Source organism: Carassius auratus, unplaced genomic scaffold (genome assembly GCF_003368295.1).
Source record: "Carassius auratus strain Wakin unplaced genomic scaffold, ASM336829v1 scaf_tig00001155, whole genome shotgun sequence".
Taxonomy (NCBI): domain Eukaryota; kingdom Metazoa; phylum Chordata; class Actinopteri; order Cypriniformes; family Cyprinidae; genus Carassius; species Carassius auratus.
In genome coordinates, this window is record NW_020523344.1 from 4,818 (window position 1) to 25,164 (window position 20,347).

The 20,347-nt window shown below is 39.0% G+C and overlaps 1 protein-coding gene across 2 annotated transcripts in view; it reads left to right on the forward strand.

Annotated features, from left to right (window-relative positions):
- The first annotated feature begins 357 nt into the window (after positions 1-357).
- rbms2a (RNA binding motif, single stranded interacting protein 2a) overlaps positions 358-20,347 on the forward strand; it is a 52,029-nt gene continuing 32,039 nt past the window's right edge. The window contains exons 1-2 of one of the 2 annotated variants that reach the window (XM_026242223.1): positions 358-817; positions 18,280-18,446. In XM_026242223.1, coding sequence (XP_026098008.1) covers positions 746-817; positions 18,280-18,446 — 239 coding nt within the window. In that variant the 5' untranslated portion in view covers positions 358-745. The remainder of the gene's footprint in view (positions 818-18,279; positions 18,447-20,347) is intronic. The other variant, XM_026242224.1, reaches the window with a different exon arrangement.

Genomic DNA, 20,347 nt, shown 5'->3' on the forward strand with positions numbered 1-20,347 from the left:
TAGCAAAATGATTTTTTGTGTATATAGTATGGGACGTCCCTGATAAGAACTGACCATTGTTTTTTTCTATTTATTAGAAATATGATCTTTATAACCCTTTAAAGTGTAATAATGTCCCATATCTCAAAAATGCTGTTGTACAATGGTTTGATATTAAGTTTGCATATAGTATGCGAAGTCCCTTATAAGGACTGACCATTGTTTTTTTTCTACTTGTTAGAAATGGGATCTTTAAAGACTTGTAAAGTGTAATATTATCCTATATCTCTAAAAGTCTCCAGTAAAATGGTTTTATGTGAGGTATGGATATAGTATGGGATGTCTTCTTTAAGAACTGACCTTTAATTGCTTCTTTCTCATCATAAAAAAGTGTCTTCTAAATCAATGAATGTCCCATATCTCGTTTTCTACTAATAATTGTAATGCTTTGAAAGGCTGAAAATTATAGTAATACAGAGCAGTCAAGGAAAACAATAAGTTACACGAATATTAGAGCAGATGGGCGAAAAAGGTCGTCATAGATCAAATCTGAACGTATAGATGAAAAGCGCTCTGAAGCGCGTTCCCTCTCTGTTGTTCCTGCTATTGCCGTAATTATAGTAATACACGCGCATATAAATTTCACTCGCGGCTGGCTTGACGGTGTTTTTCTGAAGTGCGGCTGGCTTGACCGCAGTGAGAGATCCCGCCTGAACTTCCTCTGACTGACGTCAGCCTCTCCGCTCCGGACACCGCGCTGAGGAAAATGCTTCTCTCCGTAGCGCCAAGGACGGGAATCAACCCCTACAACGGATACAACAGCAGAAACAGCAAAAAGGTAACGCAGACGGACTCTTCTTTGTATCTGACTGCTGCTTTCCAACACCAGTGGCTTTCCGTGCGCAAATGCGAGCTGCAGTGTCCTTGACAAATCAACTGCAGCTTTCTGCGGATCATTGTGTGGATACAGCGCGTTTAAAGACGCCTCGGGATCGGCTGGGGTTGGTTGGGAATGGCGGCTTTCTTAAGTTTCTGTTAATAACAGCTGCATCCGTTAATCAGTCAACTCTTTCACATTAATACACGCATCTGTTTCCACGGGTTTACTGCCTGAGTTTCAGCTGTCCGCGGAAGGGGGTAACTTTGGTAGGCTCGTATGGAAAATTTAGCCTACTTTCTCACAGAGAAGAAAGGTTTGAAAAATGAAGAGATTGATATATTTGATCAAGTATTCAATAGCGATTCGAATCGTTAAGTGGTCAACATATTCAGTGTCGCAGCAAAGGGGGGATGCGGATGCTTTGATGTTACTGTCGCTTTGCAGTGGGAGCGATTGCGCGAAAGTTTTCAGCGGTGGGAAAACACAACGCCCCACCCCTCGAAAACGCACCGTGACGCTCTGACTGTCGCGTTGTGGAGTAATAACATGGCACAAAGTTTCAGTTCAGCGAACTTATCCGGTTGTGTGGGCAATGTTTACGCCTTTTGTGACCGTCCATGTTTGTTAAAGGACCAAAGCAGTGACTTCGACGAACAACGCGACGCGACAGAATAGAACGCAGTCAGCGACAGTAAACAAGCGCGCGACGCAACAGAACGTACGAGAACGTTTACATTGATCTTAAACGAAGCGCGAGCGGTGTTGCCAGCTGTAGTTGTTTATAACGTGAGCGTTCCTGTCGCGCTGCGTAGTAGCAGTAGATGGGGTTAAACAGTTACATAATTCAGAATGTGAATGTTTCATTGTTTCCCAGAACTTCGTTTTTTTTTAGGAGTAGGCGGGGGCGTGGCTTATCAAATGCGACTGAATGTCACACACATTCAAAATATGATCAGTGCTCTGCATAATATTTAATATAGTTGCAACTTGCCAGTTCAGTTAGTTAATTTGTTTATTATGATTTCGACCTTAATAAAGAGCAACTGTTACTATATATATATATATATATATATATATATATATATATATATATATATATATATATATATATATCAATCCAATTTTTGACTTTATGCTGTCTTTTTGTGCGTATATTATTTAGGTGGAGAGACATTATGGTTTATCATATACGTAACCTATTATTGACTTTAATTTTGAAGTTTCCATTATATTCAATGAAGTGATAAGGTAAGGTATAACAAGGTATATACCTTGGCAAGAAAGATGCTTTTATCCAAATGTAGCATTCAGGCTATACATGTGATCAGCCCAAGTGTTGTCTGTGAATGAACCCTTGACGTCGGTGTTGCTAATGCTGTTCTTCAACCAGTAGTGCTCAAGAAGCGGCAGGAGATTGAGGAAGGCAAGCAGCCCGTGTTGGTTAGACTTCTGAAGACTGTTGATGTTATTGTGCAAGAGTCAAGTGTCTGAATATTTGACTTCACAGTGCATCAGTCAGAGAGAACAGAACGGCACAGATAAACTATAGAAACTGACTCTTAATTTGAGACTGTCACTCGTTTAATTGCATTGCACCGATAAATTGCCAAATAACCTCATGTCAGTAAATCGATTATATATACACAAATAAAAATGTAAGTATTTTGAACCCCCTTTTTTGAGTACTTTGCCTTCATATAGTCACTGAAATGTGAAAGTGACATGAAATTCTGCTTGCTTTGTCGACAAACTGCATTAAAGGGATAGTTCACTCAAAAAAAAATAGAAATTCTGTCATCATTTACTAACCCTCAAGTTGTTCCTAACTTCTATGAATGTCTTTCTTCTGCTGAACACACACACACACACACACACACACACACACACACACACACACACACACACACACACACACACACACACACACACAGATATTTTGAAGAATGCTGGTAACCATCAGAAAAAATACTGTGGAAGTCTGTGGAAAACAGAAACTGTTTGGTTACTCACATTCTTTACAGTATCTTCTTTTGTTTTTCAGCAGAAAAAAATAATAATTTAGGAACAATTTAAAGGTGAGTAAATAGTTGTTGATATATTTTTAAACTGTCTTAAACACTGGACTTTGTTTGCACGCATTTCAGAGTGTTTTGGTGGTGTGATGTGTGCTTGTTCATTGACAAGGTGAGAAATTGTTAACTTTATGCAAATGATCAGCGACTTTGGGAGCAACTACCAATAGGAGAAGCGTACGCAATCATGTCACTGAAGGACCAAGAACCAAAAATTAGTTTGGCTGCACATAATAATAATGATAATAACAGTAACACACATTTGCTATGAAGCTTATTTCTCCCATGGTTATATTTCAAAATAAACAAATGGGCTAGGACTGCTTCTGCTTCATAATAATCTAACAAATATTTCCCAGACGAGATACTTTTCACCTCGTGCTTGATTGAAATTGCTCACAACATTTCTGTATTCAGATACATTTAAAACCTGTAAGCAGTGATATAACAAATGTATCTTAAAGATTGTTTTATAATGTAGTCTTTCCCACATTGGCTACGTTCCTCAGAAAAGAGAGCATTTCACAACACTATGGGCGAAGTGAACTGTTATGTTAGTGGTGAGAATGCTACTCCCATGACTAGCTGAAAAACATTTGGCCGTATCCTGGAGTTCATGCGCAGGTTAAGTGCACATGTGGAGAATTCCAGACATATCTCCCCCCATCTCTCTGCTCGGTCTCTCTGAGCTGATCTCTCGTTTCTGTACCTGAGCCATAAGAGTCAACAAAGACCAGAACACCAAACAAACACAAGCCCGGGGACCAGAAAGGGCTCTTTGTGAGCGGGGGGCGATAATAGAACCAGATGGCACAGGGTTTGGAATGACCACACTGCTTTTAAAATGAAGCTGATGACTACATTTCCCAGAAATCCTAATTCTGCTGTTCTGGTGAGATGCATTGAAGGAATTGTAAGAAATGCTGCAGCTGTAAATTGAATCACTGCTTTCTAAACAATAATCTGTAATGGTTTAGTCATATGTGCATGTTTATGCCATAATAAAATAAATCTCTAGTCTATATAAAGAAATTTGAAAACTACAACAAATGAGGGGAAAAAAAATACATATCTTCATTCTCGAGTTTGATACCATATGCTAGTTTTATATTATAGACATTAAAGATATTAATGGTCTCTTTTTCTTTTAAATAGCAGGCACTTTCCAGGTCTGTGCTGGAAATCTTGCTGAAATTTGAGTATGTACCGCACAGTTGCATAGTGAAGCCCGGTTTACACCAAGAACACTGACTAAAGAAATGATTTTAGCGTGCACACTAGGGCTGCACCATGCTTGCTAAAATGTGAATCACGATTCTTCTCCAGGGAATTGAGATCATGATTCTCATTTTTTCAACCAAATTTTATTGCACTCAAGTCCAAAAAAGAAAAAAAGAAAAAACACGACATTCAGCCTAATAAAGTGCTAGAGTGACAAAGAAAATAGTCTCTTTTCTTTATTTTAGGCCCCTTAAAGTGAACAACTTAAAAGCTATGTTTTTGAACATAAGAGAACGTTGACTAAATAGAACCTGTGCTTTTTGCTCCAATTGGCACAGAACCTTAAAGGTTCTTGGCCAAGAACATGATACAATGTTCCCCCCGTGCTAAAAACCCTTTCTGACGGGGACCACTGTGTAGCCGTGACACAGAGGTATTTCCAGTTTTAGATAGTCTCTTGTGTTCCTTCCACCAGACTAAGGGGTCATCTTCACTGTCAGTGTTTCTTGTGAGCAGATATGAGCCTAGCTCCACGTCAACATCATTCTCTTGAGCAGAAGCATCAGATGGTGCACGGGGGGCAGCGGAGGCTGGGTGCTGGGGGCAGTTGTAGGGGAACTTTGCTGGAAAAGAGAAAAGCATCTCAGCAGTTAAAAACATAGGTGGTTTAGCTAAATCCAATTTCAATTATTTGCAGCTTTAAACAATGCAGCCTGATGTAAGTTTCTTACTCTGTGAGACAGTGTATTGTGAATCATGTAAAGATGTACTTACCGTAGCAATGCTAGTCATCTCATTCTTCAGTCTGTCCTTGACACTGACTCTGTTGTCCTCGCTGACATAGTCCAGTTTAAACCGTGGATCTAATACTGTGGCTATGTCGAGCAGCTCCTGAGTGTGTGGATCACTATACTTCTCTTTAAGGTAATGTAGGATTTTTGTCTTAATTGATCGTGCAAGATCTGTATCATCTTCCTGCACTGCATCATTGTCTCAAAAGAGAGAGCATCAGTAAAGTCTGCTAGTGGGGTGAGCATCTTGTTGATCGCGTCAAGGACTTCAGGATCCCGCCAGGTTGGTGTGAGTTGTCTAGCCTTGCGGTCAGAGGAGAGAACTGCTGTTCAAGGATCCTCTGCACCATTGCTTGTTGGACACACGTTTTAAGCTGGTGTCCAGGCACTAGTTCCTTTTGGATATCAATAGCAAGCTCTCTCTTCCACTTCCAATTATGGCTGAAGTAGGCCACAAGCTTTATGGAAAGACCCACAGCACGGTCAATCCGTCAATCTTTCAATGCATTCTCTACAAATAAAAACATGCTTTTTCATCAGATCTGCAGTAAAATAATTTAACATTTCATACATTTTCTTGCATGAAATGTTAAAATAGCTTTTTAAAATGCAATATAATGGGACAAACATAAAACAGGATAAACTTAATTGTGTGTCCTTATACTTTTATTTATTTCCTTTTTTGTCTAAATGTAAAATCAGTTCTTCCCAAACCTGTCCTGGAGGCCTCCCTGCTCTGCACTTTTTGCACTTTTCCTTATCTAACACACCTGATTCCACTCATCAGCTCTTCAGTAGAGACTGCAAGAACTAAACTGGGTGTGTCTGATTAGGGAGACATACAAAATGTGCAGGGGTCATTCAGGACAGGTCTGTAGACAGCGGCTTTTCATATTGAAATCACTTGTTATAAAATGCACTGTCAAGCTTAAATAGGGCTCCATAGTTCGGCTTGACCAGAGGTCTGCTGTTGCCGCAAAGTTATATTTTGCAGTTCTTCATCGACTGTCATCCGACACTGGGTTTATAGACCCGACAGTGCAACAGATGAAAAATATTTGCGAGAAGGCAAAGAGTAGCGCTTGTCTAAAGTCTTTATCATTGCCTTAAATCCCTCGTTTTCAATGCTGTTGATTGGAGCCAAGGGAACTGCTGGGAACTTGAAGGGTATGGCGATGCTCCACACAACGTCTGATTTATGAAAGTTTGTGAGGTCTGGTGGCTGGTATTTTGTTACTTTCATGACTAACTCATACTGTATTTTGTGGTGACGTTGGAGGTGATTGTAGAGATTAGTGGTGTTACCTTGAGGTGCTGCGACCATGCCAAAGCAGTGCTTACAAATTGTGACTCTTTGCACATCGTCTTCAGGTTTAAAACCGAAAAAGTTCCACACGGTGGAATGTGCTCCTTTTTTCTGTACCAATATTGTTACATCTTCACTCTCACCGTCGCCACCAGGATTTTCCACACTGGATTTCATTTTGTTCTTTACCGCTACAAATCCACCAGGTAAAATGTTTAGGTCTGCATTCTTCTTACACGTCACGTGAGTGATAGCGGGATATGGCCAATGAGGGAGAGGAGAGAAGTGATGGAGATTTATGATTGACTGGTAAATCATTAGTGTTTTGTGATTGTGTGTGAGTGACCATTGCAGCATGATCTGAACACAGGGAAATACACGGAAGTGAATCGCCGTCATTTAGAAATGAGATCGCATTTATGTATGAATCAAGACTGTGATTTTATTTTGATTATTCATGCATCTAGTCCACACCAGCGGATGACATCGACTTCTTTATTGTTATCGTTATTGTTGTAGGTGTGAACGGGCCTTAAAGGGGTGTGAAATGCTATTTCATGCATACTGAGTTTTTTACACTGTTAAAGAGTTGGATTCCCATGCTAAACATGGACAAAGTTTCAAGTGTGACGTTAGATGGAGCGGAATTTCCTTATATGGGTCCTGAGGCACTTCTGCCGGAAGAGCGCGCTCCCGTATAGCAGAGCACTGAGAGCACAACAGACTTCACTGATCAGAGCCAGAGCGTCGACAAATGTCACAAAAGAAGTGTGTTTTTGGTTGCCAGGGCAAGACAACCCTGCACAGATTACCAAAAAAAAACAGCATTAAGGGACCAGTGGATGGAGTTTATTTTTACAGAGCATCAACGGAGTTGTGCAAGTGTTTGTTCCCTGCATTTCGAAGATGCTTTTTTTACAAACAAGGCCCAGTTTGACGACGGATTTGCGTATCGTTTATTTCTTAAGGATGATGCAATCCCAACGAAAAAGGGTCACGATCGTGTGTTGGAACCGCAGGCGGTGAGTAAAACTGCTTCAAATATCTCTGCCTCCTTGTTAGTGCGTCCCATCCCATCGGAGACCCGGGTTCGAGCCCCGCTCGGAGCGAGTCCTTGCTGCTGCTGCTCTCGTTCAGTTTCAGCCTCTGGATCTGATTCTGGATCATAAATATACGCTGAATCTGACTGTAAGCCATGGTTTGTTTTGGTTGGTTTTTTCCTCAAGGTAATGTCACAGCTTCCAAACGCTCTCAACGCAAAAGCCTACTGTCGCTCGTGATTCTTTAGCTCCGCCCACAAGTCACGCATCCAGTCAGTCGTGTTTTTCCGGGAAAAATCGGTACAGACTATCTTTCTCTTATAAATATAATAAAACTAAAGACTTTCTGGAGTTATGAAGGATGCAGTACTACTCTATAGATACTCAAGATTAACAGGAAATTGAGTGAAAACGAGCATTTCACCCCCCCTTTAAGTCAGCACTGCATGGGCCTATGTGCCAAAAAAAAAGAGATGAAAAATTCACGTGTTGCTGAATAGTTTTTTTTTTTTTTTTTTTAACTTTATTCATGCAATATAACACAACTGTATTCTCATAATTTGTATTTTATTTTAAAAATGTTATGACTTTAATCTCATAATCTTGGATTTATTATTTATGTATTTACTTTTAGTGTGGCACTAAAAGGCTGCCATGTTTACTGAACTACTGCATGCAAACACAATCTTGGCAGTCTGAGTCCCAAAAATGCAAATGTATGTCAGTTTCATTCTCTGGGAATTCAGCAAATTCACAATGTCAAGCTGTTAGTAGGGATACACCTAAATGTCAGAAATATGAACCAAACCAGCTTTAGATTAGAAAACATAAACTTTGACACAGAGATAACACACTGTATCTATGGATTTGTTGGGGTAAATCATATTGATGTTATTGATGTTGTTTAACTTTTTAGCTTTGAGGAATTTATGCAGCTATAGTCATTCAGTTGACAAGATTTATTCATTTCAGGATCATAACTGTTGCTTTTGAATCAGCTTTTTATGTCAGATTAAAACCTTTCAAAGTCCCCAAGAAATCAAAATCAATTGGCTTTTAGTATGAATATGTTAGCCTTAAGATTATCTATTAACTAGTGTGCTCCAAAACTAAACATTTGCATTTCCAAGATATATGAGGTAGGATCTGGAGCAACTTTACCACTCACAAGGTGCATGAAAACAACTGGATAAAAGAATGTGAGGACAGATTCCAGCACTGCTGACGCGTTTCAGCCTAAGGGACTTTCTCAGGGTATTAAACACACATCCCACACACATTTAAAAGGCAAGCTTAACTCAAGATATAAGCATTCGACTTCTCTAACTTCAGCGTCTCATCCAACTTTCTGTCCAGTCAAGTGCTCTCTAGAATCTGAAGTCCGCCCCCTACACTCTGCATGGTAATTGGTCACTTGTTCACAGACTTAATATTTTCTGTACAGGGAAAAAGGCACATAGTGCACTATATAGGGCATAGGGAGTCTGCTGTGCTAACACTGTATAACGGGAACAATTTACTGTCGGCTTTTCTGATTTCCCTGCATTTTTATTCATTTGAATGGGATGATTTATGTATAAAAATACATCTGCAAATGCATTGCTAGTGGATTAAAGGGAAATGTAAGTAAATACACTTGCTCACTATTGCATCCACTGCAGTGAATGGGTGCCATCACAAAAAACAAAAGACATTCCAAAGCAGCAAAGATGTGTGTGGATTTTGATATGAGAAAGTCTTTTCACAGGAGGAAGCGTTATTATGGATTATGGAGTCATATTTTGGACAGAAGTGAAATTGAAACTCCTTGCTGAATTAGTTTGTTACAAACAGAGCTTTTGCATTTACAAGATGTTAACTGATGGATTGGAGTCTTGTGGATTATTGTGGCCTTTAAGACATCTTTTGAAAAGTTGAAAAGCTACACAAAGCAAGCATTAAGATCAGAGAGACGGCACACTGAACGGAATCAGGTTAATGTTAGACAGCATCAGGTTTCCTCTTCTGAACGCTGTTTTACGTTACACCGCACACGGTAATGAAGACACGAGACAGACAGCGAGAGTGAGACGCAGGGGACAGAGTGAGTCTGGACTGGATGTGTGTGTGTGTGTGTGTGTGACAGAGGAAGTCCAGCCCTGCTCTCTCTGCTGATGATAGTTTGACACACTTTAACTGTGCGATATAAAAAACAATCCACAAATATAACAGAACATCTGAAATCCACATCTAAGAAAAGTGAATGCTCTTTTAGTCCATATCCCTGTGTATATTGCCTGGCCTGCTAATTGTAAAAAAAAAAAAAAAAAAGCAAAAATATGATGTTTCCAGGAGCGAAATATTATGTATATTTGCAGCAGCATTTAATATGCAATTCACAGCATTAATGGACATAACATGCTTATGCTTGCCCCTTTACAATCATGTATTTGCTTTAAGCATTATAAGCAACATGCTTGTTGCATATCCTCGATTGCCTAACTTAATGCAATTTAATAGCATGATGATAGAAATGTAAATTTAAACTGGCATCATATTAGACTGCTGCTGCTAGGGGTGTAAGCTTCCCCCTGTACATTCAAATATTTGCATAAGTAGCTTAAGCAACATGCTTGTTGCAGTGCTTCCTTACTGAGTTGGGGTGATGCTTCCGTAATAAATATAGCATTAAGCCAACATTTCCCATCACTGACCATTCAAATCGCACCAGTTGTGTTGGAGGGTTTTGACATATGGTTGTTTTGGGGTTTTTTCTTATAATAATACAAATGTTGTCAATTCAATTTATGGTAAAGCATAACAGAACTGTTTGTAGAATTTCTTAAATTTTATACCAACATAATTAATAAGCCATTCAATTGTTAAAGAAAACTTTAAGCGTGTAGGTTTAAACAAACAAAGTCAAATCATCGTCATGCCATAAATGTAGTCAGTTACTTAGAGCGTACAATATGCTTCAAGATTGTTTTATTGTTGATGAGGCGGAGGAGCAGCGTATTGCTGAGAAGAAAATACATGCTTCTTATAGGAACATCCTACAAATCCTTGGAATGCAGTTTAAGGGGCCCAAAGGGGACACACACACACACACACACACACACACACACACACATGTAGAGAACAAGCAGACAGTAGAAGAAAAGAAGGTCAATTCTGAGAGATGTTTAAAGAGCAGGCTTGAGCCTCGTGGATATCCGGAGTCTTAATTAAGACCAGAGGAGCCAATAAAACGCTCCATGTGAAGCACAAGTTTCTATTTCAGCCCTCATTGTGTCCAGCTAGACTGTGACACAGGATTTGGAGTTCAGATCGGAAACGTGACCCTGGAGCACAAAATGAGTCTTAAGTCTCTGGGCTATATTTGTAGCAATAGCCAAAAATACATTGTATGGGTCAGAATTATAGATTTTTTTTTTTAATGCCAAAAATCATTAGGATATTAAGTAAAGATCATGTTCCATTTATATATTAGCTTATATAACCAATTTAAGAAATTTCATTTATAAAGATGAATTCTAAGAAATTTGTAAGTTCAGAAAAAACACTGTATTTTTTATGTATTTATCTTTTCTTTTTTCTTGAGAAAAATATGAAATGCTTTGGTATTATGTAAGTGTGATTCTTCCTGAAGACTGTTTTATCGTTGTTTGTGTTGACTGCTGATTATTACAGTAACCATTCTTAAAAATGTTTTGTGAATGCTATCTCCAGACAGAGGTTTCTTTTCTGTTCTTTTGTTTTTCTTTGTATTAATACATGTATTTGATACATTTTTTTCCCTTCAACATGGCCCTAATTACATCAACACTTTTAGAGTCAGTGATTATTACATTTTAATTAAATATTATTATATTAATATTAATATTATTAAGATTGTGCACTGATGAGTTGTGCACAGGAATCTAACTTAACTGGTGAGGATAGCTAAACTGCTAACCTCCACTTTTGGTTCTGAAAGCTGAGGTTACTGTCATGGTAGAAATCAGAGTTAGTGTACTTTAGGTCAGGTGAACATCAGAGCTACGTTTCAGGACAAAGTGTGAGAACACATGCTCTTTGAAAGTGGATGCAGTGATACTGTAACAGGAAAGCTGCAGGAGTGTGGGCTGCATATTGCATTTCCATGTAAAAAAAAAGGCATTCATTTCAAAGACATTGATTCATGTATGCACTAATCTTACAGGGAACATGTTGTCCAGGTGACTGTACCGATCTGATCTGATACCAGCACAGTTGCTTTTTTTTAAAGGGGTCATATGATGTGATTTCAAGTTTGCCTTTGTCTTTAGAGTGTTACAAGATGTTTGTGAATAGATAAGATCCCTGAAGTTGCAAAGACTAAAGTCTCAAACCCAAAGAGATGTTCTTTATACAAGTTAAGACTTGATTTACAAAGCTGTTCCAGAACAATTCAACCCAAAATATTCCGATGTGTGCAGCACATTTTAAGGAGGACTGTTTCCTGATCCTGGGAGAGTAGACTACAATGGCGTCTGTTCTGACTCACAGACTGTAAGTACGTTTACATATTTTTGTCACTGATGATTCAATGCTTTATTATTGTCGTCGCCTCCGTGTGTTCTGTTTAAAGCTCATACAGTAAAGTCAGATGATGATGATTTTTGCTTAGAGGAGGTTTGTTCCTCTTATTTAGTAGCATGGAAATGTATGTTTGTAATCTTTAACATTTACCATATGTGTACTTCCAAGTACACATTTCTGAGAGTGTTACATTTTATTTACGAGGCGTCTTAAATTCAGACTTACGAAAGCTGCAGAAACCCTGTAATTGAATATGAACTGACTAATAGGAGTAGGGTTTTCTTTTCTCTGATCTTTGGGCACTGACTGCTGGCAAGGCAAATCAGAAAGCACTTTGAAGCCGTTCCCGGTGTCTAGGCTAATTATCGTAGTATTTGTTCACTGATGTGTTTTTTGGCACCTGTGTTCACCTTTGTGAGTCATTGTTGATTCTGGACACACTTTGGTGTGAGTTGGTTACTCCAATGGAAATAATGGATTCAAACAGCTCTTCAGTTGCTTAAGTATTCATCACTTTTGAAGATTTTTTTTTTCTTCTTCTTTGAATAAATCAACAGACAGAGATCAGGCCACTCCAAAAGGCTGTTCTTTTGAGAGTTTCTCTTGAGAACAAGATGGGTTCACAAAAGCAGAAAGGCTCTTAATTAGCACGATTGAAGCGGGTCCCCGCAGGGCCCCCGAGCCCTTGATTTGTGCCGGTGGATCTTAAACTAGCAGGCCGTGATCTGTAACCCCGCTGGCGGCGGCGGTGTGTGCAGTCAGATGTCTGCTGCCAACTGTAATTGGATGCTTTATCCTTCCCTGAACCCCGTTTAGGCCAAACAAGGCAGCCTGAGAGTTTCCCGGAGTGATGATACAGAGTGATAGTTATAATGCGTCACATGGTGAAGCTGTGAGAGATCTTCAATTTACTTAATGTGGTTTTCTTAGTCTGCTGTTTTCATGCAGTCTTCCTGTAAATGTCTCTTGCTTTTAAAGGAAAAAGTCCATTGGTTTCTCTTGTAGTGCAGAATAAATCATTGGGTTTGGTGTAATGATTCCCACGACAGACTCTCTCTGAAAAAAGATATAAGTGAAACATGACTTCCATAATATGGCCTCTTATGTGACTTGTTTTGCATCAAGCATGAAGTAGAATCTTAATAATGTATATACATTTTCTTTTCTTTCATTTACATTAATGCATTTTGCAGACACTTTTATCCAAAGCCACTTACAGTTAATTGTATTCAAGGTATGTTTAATTTTTTGCAATGACTTGTATTGCGTATACAGTGCAATAAACCTAAAATTAACGTGTCTGTTAAAGGTTAAATAAAAATATTCTGGATTTATGATTACATTTTTTATGATTTGCATTTATTATCAAAAACCGTGATAACCTTTTTTCTCCATTCTGTCACCGATGGAGTTTCGGCTCCTTGCCGCTGTCGCCTCTGACTTGATTAGTTGGGGACGCTCAATATCCAGTGATATCCTCAACTTGATTGCACAGATACTATTTAAACTATCTGAGCTGGATGATGACATCACTGAATTCAATGATGAATTGTCTTTTTGCATTATTGACACACTATTTTCCTATTTAAAGCTGTTCAGTTGCTTTGTTACAATCTGTATTGTTAAAAGCACTACATAAATAAAGGTGACTTGACTCGACTTGTTTAGTGCTAGAACATTGGAATGCATCTTAATTTTTTATTTTTTATTTTTTTTTAAATAAATGTATTGCATCAGCGTATTGACACCAAAGCACAATATGTGTATTTTGTTGTCTGTGCAGTGGTGTGCAGACGTGTGGCTGTATCAGATGCCCTGTGAGTGAGAACCCTCACACAACTGAATAGACTACACTTTTGAGACGTATTGGCCTTCTTTTAATTCTTTCCTCATTCCTAATCCAATAAGGAACGCTTTTCTAAAAAATAAAACACTAAGCATGTTTGGTTGTCGCCACATTCACATTACCCGTTAATAGTCTTTTACTTGTTCTAAATTCTTGTTGATGTTGCAGTTTGAAGCATTAATGTGCTTGTGATGGAGCAGTACTGGAGCGAGAGGAAACAGACACTCATACTTCTCACTCCTAGCTAATTGTGCAATTCAGTTTCCATTTCCACTCTTCTTCTCTCACATACTCTGGTTTAAAAACATTGCTCATATAGTCAGTCATGACTCATGTCAGTCCACATCCTCTCCCTGTCTTGGCTCAATGTTGTGTGGGCTGAAGCGCTCTGTGACAGCTTTATTACCCATGTCCATGTCCCCCGGTTTCTCTGTCTCAGTGTGATTAATTACTGATGCATGGTGTCTTAAACCTTAGTCCTAGATGAGCAGCACATTATGCTGTCCTTCACATTTTAGTGTAGATTTCTTTCTTTTTTTTCTTTTTGGCAAGCATCTGAAGGTTGCTTAATATTGGTATTATTGAATGGGAGAGACAAAAGGTTAAGTCAACACACTCATGGAGCAGAGGGGAGAGGGGATGTTGAAATATGCAGCATTTTGATTCTGTACGCGGATGAATTGGCTCACCGGTCACATTAGTCAGAGCAGGTTAATATAAGGACACAGCTGTTTTGCAGTTCTCCTCTGACCAGACGAAACCAGTAGTTCAATTCCAGGCTGCAGCAAAGTCAGATTGTGCAGAAGAATCATCTGTTTTCTGTGGTCTTGTCCCGGTGGTCGTCTGAGACAAGGTCTTTACAGGGGATCTGTATCTGGGGCTCTAGTTGTCCTGGTCTCCGCTCTTTCGGGGCAGTAGATGTCCTTTCTAGGTGCTGATCCACCATCTGGTCTGGATACGTACTGGATCCGAGTGACTGTAGTGACCCTCTGATCTGGATACAGACTGGATCTGGTGGCTACGGTGACCTCGGAACAAGAGAGAAACAGACAAATATTAGCGTAGATGCCATTCTTCTAATGATGTAGCAAGTACATAGGGTGTTATGGGAAGTGTTCCCGGTTCCGGTTTACCTAATTAATGCAGCCTAAAAAGCCTTTAATGAATTTGAATATTAGAAACTTTCAGTGGTTTACAAGTGCTAATTTTAAAATCTATACGCTGTTTGATAGGGAGCCAGTGCAGTGTGGACAGGACCGGGCTAATATGGTCATACTTCCTGGTTCTAGTAAGAACTCTTGCTGCTGCATTTTGGACTAGCTGTAGTTTGTTTACTAAGCGTGCAGAACAACCACCCAATAAAGCATTGCAATAATCTAACCTTGAGGTCATGAATGCATTAATTAACATCTGCATTTGACATTGAGAGCATAGGTTGTAATTTAGATATTTTTTAGATGGAAAAATTCAGTTATACAAATGCTAGAAACGTGGCTTTCTAATGAAAGATTGCTATCAAATAGCAAACCTAGGTTCCTAACTTATGACAAAGAATTGACAGAGCAGCCATCAGCTTAGACAGTGTTTAGCTTATTACATGTAGAGTTTTTAGGTCCTATAATTAACTTTGTTTTAAGTTTTTTTTTTTTTTTTAGAATTTAGCAGTAAGAAATTACTCCTCATCCAGGTTTTTATATTGACTCTGCATTCCATTAATTTCTCAAATTGGTATATTTCTCCGGGCCACAAAGAAATACAGTGAAAGCTAACACCATGTTTCCTGATGATATCTCCCAAGGATAACATGTAAAGTGTGAAAAGTAACGGCCCTAGTACTGAGCCTTGATGTACTCCATACTGCACTTGTGATCAATATGATTCCTCTTCGTTCACTGCAATGAATTGATGGCGGTCAGATAAGTATGATTTGAATAATGCAAATGCACTTCCATTAATGCCAACGAAGTATTCTAGTCTATTTAAGAGAATGTTGTGGTCAATAGTGTCGAAAACAGCAATAAGATCCAGTAGCACGGATAGAGAGATACAGTACAACCACGATCAGATGATAAGAGTTAAGATACTATGATATGGTCTAAATTCTGACTGGAAATCCTCACAGATACCATTTTTCTCTAAGAAGGAATATAATTGTGAGGATACTACCTTTTCTAGTATCTTGGACAGAAAAGGAAGTTTCGAGATCGGTCTGTAATTAAGTTGTTATTTGGGGTCAAGTTGTGTTTTTTTGATGAGAGGCTTAATAACAGACCGTTTTAAGGTTTTAGAGACATATCCTAATGACAATGATGAATTAATTATAGTCAGAAGAGGATCTATGACTTCTGGAAGCACCTCTTTTAGGAGCTTAGATGGAATAGGGTCTAACAGTACAGTACATGTTGTTTGTTTAAAAAATTTAACAAGTTTATACAATTCTTCCTCTCCTGTAGTAGGGGGTCTATATTGCACTGTCTGATGTGATACTGTAGCTGACGGCTGCATGGTTACAATTTTATCTCTAATAGTATCGATCTTGGAAGTATAGTAGTTCATAAAGTCATTACTGCTGTGCTGTTGTTGTTTTATTTTAAATAATTTAGCCACTGTATTGAATAAATACATTAATTGTGTGAACGTGAATTTCATGTCACATTTTTTTATTGGTTGATGAGAAAACATGGATGGAAACAGCAAATACACTGTGTGTTGATCATGCTGTGTCGTAGGCTATCTTTGGTCGCAAGACTGTGACAATGGCCGTCTTTGAACCTCCCTCACTGTACGACACAGGACCACCAGCCAGGAGCCATGATCCCAGAAGTGGCCACAGTTGTTTTACGATGCCAATCTTTCATCTGGGACAGCCAAAACTTGTGCAGTGTGATTACTGTTTAAGGCTTAATACAGTCCATAATGTGGCAACTAGTGTTAGATTTTTCAGCTATTTAAAATTTTAGTCTTAGTCATGTGTTAAATGTCCTAGTTAGTTTTTATCATTATTTAGTCAGCCTTATCCTATTTAGTTTTAGTCTAGAAAATCTAAATTATTTTAGTCTAGTTTTAGTCAATGAAAATGTATAATTTCAGCAATAAGATTATTATTAATTAACCGTACATCGATATTAATTTTGGCAGCCATTTTTTTTATTTAGTCTTAGTCGTACTATTCAGTTATCATATTTAATAACCCTTGTCCTGTTTTGGTTAAGTCAAGTTTAAGCCAATTAAAAGTATGCACATTTTAGCCAGGTTTTTGTCAAATTTTAGACACAGTATAATGGTTAAACTATAATCATGATGACTTTTGTCATTTGAGAACATCTACTTCAGTGGACAGCTGAAGCTTTTGATATTCTTCATATTCTGTGTGGTAATCCTTTCCAGTAAGTTTAAGTAGATTTTTATATTTTATGGGCATTTGTACCTTTTTAAAATTATTTTTTCTAAAAGCTTCCATTATTTTTGAGTCAAATTCTCACATTTAATCAGTGAATTAGAATCATAAGACATTTGGCCTGTAACCCAGAAAATGAAATCAACACAGATGCGTCTGAAGTGGCATTTAGATGTGTTTACACACTGTTTAATGCAAGATATGAATTCATTTAACTTGCAATTACAAATGCGTAAACATGTTTTGATATATTAAACATAAAACTTAAAATAAAACATAAAATTAGATATGTTTTTTTTAATGTATTTGGCCGTTTACACACAAAGGCGTGCTCTCTCAGATGTGTCTCTATGTGCGTGCACTTTGGGTGTGTGATGGCTCACAGAAAGGGTCTCACAGAGAGCGTAAGTACTGAATTGAGCACTTGAATGTTTAAAATTGTAAGACTCAAAAACACATCGCGTTGCGAGCCCCTTTCACGTTTAAATATTTGGGTGAATTTCCTGCGTTACAAGCGCAGAAACCGAAGGAATCAGTAGAATTATTGCGAAATCCCTGCAATATCGTGACGAAATTCAATGTTGTAAAACATTGAATACTGACATTTGAAGTTATTTACATAAAATATACTTTAAATGTGAAATTAAACTGGCAGTAGGTGACATGTTGCTTAGAGATGCAAAACAGCATAGCGTGGAATTTTTGTTTTGTTTTTGAAAGTGAAAGTCATGACATTTGCCAAGTATGCATTTAACCCATCCAAGAGCACACACACAGCAGTGATTAGGGAACACACACCATGAACACACCCCCTGAGCAGTGAGAAGCTATTTGCTCCAGCGCCCGGGGAGCAATTGGTGGTTCAGTGCCTTGCTCAAGGGCAACTCCTGCCGGCACTGAGACTTAAACCTGCAACCTTAGGATAACAAGTTGACTCTCTAACCTCTGAACTGTTCACATCATGGTATTTTTTTTTTTTTTTTTTTTGAAAAATGTCTCTGTTTGAAATTGATTAACTATATGAAGTGGTATAAATATATAACATTTCTGCCCCCATGTATTGATTTTGTGATCATTCTAAATACATTTTATTAGGCTGAATCCTGCAGTGAAAGCTTGCACTTTAAATGCACACATATATATAACACACCCCCGTTACAACATTAATTTAACTATACTTATGTCATTTTTTTTTTTTTCAACAGCAAGCCTATGTGTCCTCTAGCCACCAGATGGCGCTGCCCAGTCCCAACACCAACAGCAGCAGCTCGAGTAGTGCGGGAGGCGGGGAACAGCTGAGCAAAACCAACCTGTACATTCGAGGGCTACATCCGGGGACCACTGACCAAGACCTTGTCAAGCTCTGCCAACCGTAAGTCTCACTGCTCTGTGTAAGCTATGAAAGGCTAGCTAACTATGGTGGGCTTGCATGTGAAAGATGATCATCAGGTATAATTTTCCTTAAAAGTAGAGATGGGAGAAAAAGAGGTTGTGTAAAACTCTGACTTGAATGAAACAATTTCTTCGACTGATTCATGGTCAAGGCATCAGACACTTGTGACAACTGCTAGTCAGAATGGTGTAAATGCTCAGCCCAAACATGCGTAAAGATGATTTTTACAAACCAACTGATGTTTCTTTTTATTTGAAAGGCTATGAAATGCGATCTACAAATCATATACCATTATAATGAAATGTGTGTATACTATGTGTTATTTTATTAATTTATAGGGATTGTTTTGTGTTTTATTGAGGGCTTGACTAATGAGGCCAATACGAGCTATACCATTAACCATAAATGGTGTATAGGTTCACTGAGATTACCCCATATTTGCGAACCATTTTTTAAATGTTTTGAAGTTTACCCTATTAATGCTTTGGTAAATTGGTGGTGAAGTCTTAATAATTTGTACATTTTGAGCTGTACCAAAAACTTATCACAGTGTGGATTTCAGAAAGTGCACAAAGACTTGTGTTCCTGTAGCTCAACTGGTAGAGCACTGCGCTAGCAAGCAAGCAAGTGCAAGATTGGGGGTTCGATTCCCCGGGAACACATGATATGTAAAAAATGATAGCCTGAATGCACTGTAAGTCGCTTTGGATAAAAAAAAAAAAAATAAATAAATAAATTTAAAGACTTCACGTGCACACTTATCATAGCATGGATTTTCAAATACTGTTCTAAGGAGGGGCTCTCGTGGCACTCTGATAGAGCAGCTCATAGATGGAATGGTGCATCCCAGAACAGTATGTTTGAGAGTCATCAACTCGATCTGTGGAAATAATGCTGGAGCGCTCTGGGGAAAAAAAAGAGAACTCAGTCTCATATGAGAGGAGAACTCTGAATTCAGAGTAGCGCACTCATAGGCGACCCTTCTTGGAAAAGGGGAGCACTGCGAAACTACCACGAGAATCACCCAAATATCCCCTCATGTTGAGGGAAGCGATGCTTGAAGTGTATAAATAAATACACACTGGCTGAATGGAGCCCAAGGAACCAAGGTCTAATCATCTCAAGAAAGGGAACGAAGCGGAGCGTGTAACCCTTACCGTACAGGATTTCAGAAAGTGTTCAGAGTCTTGTGTGCACACTTACCGCTTACGTGGATTTTAGAAAGTGCACACAATGTTCACATGCACACTAACCACCATGTGGTTTTCAGAAAGTACACAGAGCTTAGCGTGTGTACCTAAAGGTTCCTAAGCATCACAGATGCTCCAGCATAGGAGACTGTTATGCAAGAGATTTCTACCTAACCTCAATCAGGTGGAGAGCTGGCGGTTACAGGGGACTTAGGAAGGGGAAGATAAAGTTAAAATTCCCCAAAGGGAATGAGCAAATACCTAGGTATCGCTCCGATTCGGACGAGAAAGCTGCCTCGTCTGGATCACATCCCTTAGGTTCTGCTTACCTCCTCGTGACCCACGATTCCTCTGACCCCTGCCTACAGGTGGGGGAGGAGCGCGCTAGATTGGTAGGCCAGGACCCCTATGTTGTTTGGGCTCAGACCTGGACCTTCATGGAACAAAGGATCTGAAAGCAGCGGAGCGCACCTTCGTCTCCCTGAACTTCTCGATCACCGTCTTAACGGAAATACCGAAAAGTTCTGAAGGTGAAACCTGAGCATCGAGAAGAAAGCCTTTTCTTTCTTCCCGATGTCTGCCAGGTTCATCCACAGATGACTCTCCACTACCACCGTGGCCTCCATAGTCCTGCCCATGGTGGAGGTGGCCTGCTTGGTAGCATGGAGAGAGATCTGCGGTGCGGCGCAG